The sequence below is a fragment of the Limulus polyphemus genome, unplaced genomic scaffold, assembly GCF_000517525.1.
Source record: "Limulus polyphemus unplaced genomic scaffold, Limulus_polyphemus-2.1.2 Scaffold1050, whole genome shotgun sequence".
Lineage (NCBI taxonomy): Eukaryota > Metazoa > Arthropoda > Merostomata > Xiphosura > Limulidae > Limulus > Limulus polyphemus.
Window position 1 is genome coordinate 269,375 of NW_013666660.1, and position 3,133 is coordinate 272,507.

The 3,133-nt window shown below is 33.2% G+C and overlaps 1 protein-coding gene across 2 annotated transcripts in view; it reads right to left on the bottom strand.

The window, feature by feature from the left end:
- Window positions 1-3,133, bottom strand: part of LOC106461873 (p21-activated protein kinase-interacting protein 1-like) — a 30,105-nt gene that overhangs the window by 5,109 nt on the left and 21,863 nt on the right. For both annotated transcript variants that reach the window (XM_013921737.2, XM_022388949.1), the window contains exons 5-6: window positions 2,498-2,580; window positions 2,156-2,218 (exon numbers count right to left, since the gene is read on the bottom strand). In XM_013921737.2, coding sequence (XP_013777191.1) covers window positions 2,156-2,218; window positions 2,498-2,580 — 146 coding nt within the window. The remainder of the gene's footprint in view (window positions 1-2,155; window positions 2,219-2,497; window positions 2,581-3,133) is intronic.

A 3,133-nucleotide genomic window follows, 5' to 3' on the forward strand; every position in this document is an offset into this window, starting at 1 on the left:
GTAAGAGAGAACTATCAATGAATTGTGAAAGAGAGAATTTGACAGGTGGGTGTGGCAGGAAGGGTCTGATTTTCTATTCGATAGCTCTGTAACCAAACAAAATTGAAGGCTATAAAAAGTATGCTTTGTTTGAGAGTATTTTATGTTTAATTTTGTACCTTTTTGAGGGGTGGTGGATAAAATAGGGATAATGACATGCTAATAGAAAATGTGTCACGTGGGTCACATTAGTGGAAATTCAGGATTTTTTTAAAATATTGCCTTGTAGAATTAAGAACTTAAAACTTGTATACTATTAAAATATGGATTATTAGCTCAGATTTTATGCTGTTCTAATTATTACAACATAAACAAAGAGTAGTTTAATAAAATTGTGAATGTAAGACATTAAATCCTTATCAATATGTCATGCTCAGTAAAGGGTACCCGGGGCAATAGGGTTAATCTGCAAGTACATCCATTGTGACCCACAACACAGATGGAGTAACAAGAGTATAATTGAGTGAGGACTTATGGGTGTGGGATGAGGGATCCTAATTGAAGGGGTGAACTGCAATTTTAATGGCCCACTCCAATCACTGCCCTACTCTCAACTGAATAGGTTTATCATTATATGTATATTTTATCATTATCACATTCAGGAAGAGGCCTCCATGGTCCACCACCTGATGACTTGGAACTGGAAAGTGGTAAGGACTCCCAAACTCCACTGGAAGAGAAAGGGGGGGGGGGGAGATATTGCGGTGGAGAGTCTGGAGGAACAACAACATCCAAGACAGTGCAACATGTGACTATGAAAACCATATTTTGAAAAGCAGACTACACCTGATTTATTCAATTTAAGTCATAGCAGGGATGGGCAGCTATCCCCTTCTGCTTTACCCATGAAGTCCATGTGTGAGTACAGTCCGGCATGGGCATATTAATGAAGCAAAAACATCACGAGGGCAAACCTACAAGCGATTTGTGGAACACCCCATCTCAACAGTGTGCATTTAGTGGCCATAGAAATTAGAAATGTCAAGATATTATGGCCTTGCAGTGTAAATCTGACTAGTTTAAGTATACCTGGACAGGCACTACTCACCACAGAGCAGGACCCATAAAGAAAAAAATGGACACACCCCTGAAAAATAAAAGGTATATAAACAAAAAAGTATCTCACCAGTCACAGTCTCACTGAAGAGTGAAGGATGGCACAGGTGGATGATGAGTACAGCCAAATGAAAAGTGATAGTTCGGTAAAATTTTATAGAGGGAGTCACATGCCTCAGGAGAGTGTATCACACTCTTATTGGTGGAGGGTCATCACATGATGGTTTGCATGCGAGACCCATTTGAATCAGTCAATTATAAGGTACGTGGGAGCTCAAGGCTTGTAGCATGTGAAAAATATTTTTGTATAGAGAGGGCAGCACTGACCGAAAATATGTATTTGAACGGAGGTAATGTACCATATCAGATAGTGCATTATTCTAGTAACACATCCTGTATTCACCTTATTGATACTAGCAAGATAATAGTTCAGGTTTTTACTGATATGCATTTATTCTAGCAACACACCCTGTATTTATCTTTTTGGTACTAGCAAGATAATAGTTCAGGTTTTACTGAAAAGGATTTATTCTAATAAATGATTGTTATTTATATTACAAATTCCCTTCTTTTAGTTTGTGAAAAGACTGGAATATAACAGCAAAAATTATTTTTAATTCTACAAATACTTAGAGAGGGTAACATGATTCTAATCTCAACATGAAAGCTGATTTCTAAGGGGTGATACTGGTGCAGATACTGGTGCAAGCATGTAAAATAAACGTTTCAACACTAAAAGTTTTTTTTTGACAGTGTTACATTATTCTATCCCTAATATTTAAGATGGGTTAAATAGAGAAAAATTTTTAACAATATTACATGCATGATCCAAATACATTAGGATGTAAAAATTTGGCTATCAAATATTTTTTAAGTGACTAATAAGAATTTAATCATTACTTGAGTAATCAATTTCAATGTGAATTTTTGTGAGAGTGACCACTAAACTCACGAAAGAGTAAATAACAACAATGATCAACCAATGAACTTAATACACAAATCATCGACCTCACAAAATAATATGAAAGGTATATTTAATAAAAAGAGTTTAATGACTTACATTCAGAAATGTTGCACAACTTGCTCGTCTTCCAAAGTCTATGGAATGAATAATACCTGTCGTCTGAGAATAAAAGCATATCAAAACTATAATGGATATCAATCTTTTTTCAGAAATGCATTGTAAATTCAAATTCTTTCTTGAAACCTTTTCATTCACCTCTTCAAAATATACTGGTCTGTATAATTCACAGCTAATTGGAAATTGTTACAACTATTCTACTCTATCATGTCACAATTAGTTAGTGATTTCAATCTTGGCAACATCAAATACTATACAACTGTATACAACCTCTGACATGCTTTATATATTTACTATTACATAACCTGTACTCACACATACCTTTACACTGTAGACATCAATTCTGTTCTTTAATGAAACCAAAAACTTGGAACCATCTGGTGACCAAAGAACAAACTCTCCCACTGAAAGTTGAAATAAAATCGACAATAACATTTCATGAGTGTTTTTGGTAGTGCAATGATACATTGGGAATTACATGCAAATAATTTTTAACAATTTCACAAAACATTCTAAATCACTTCTTCTTTGTTACCATAAATAATTTTATTAATATCTTTTTAAGATGTTAAAAAAAACTGGTGATGATAAGATCAGTAATCACAGAAGCAGTCTGTTCAATAGTAAAAGTTAACTTTTATGAAAACAGAAAATAAACATTAAATTATAATCAAGTATTTTACTTTAGGACATGCAAAGTTAATTAAACTAGTATAATAAAAAAAAAATTAATTTCATAAAGACAAGAGATCAATATATATGTAACCTAGCTAGCTACAGTAATATAGCAAGTTTTAATGTTACAAAACAGTATTGAAACAAGAAAGTTAAAACTACAAAAACTGAGTTACTTAAATTTAAAAGGTTTTTATCCCTACTTTGGGTCAGACAAATATAATTACAGTAATTTGCCAAAGTAGGGATAAAAACCTTTTAAATTTAAGTAACTCAGTTTTT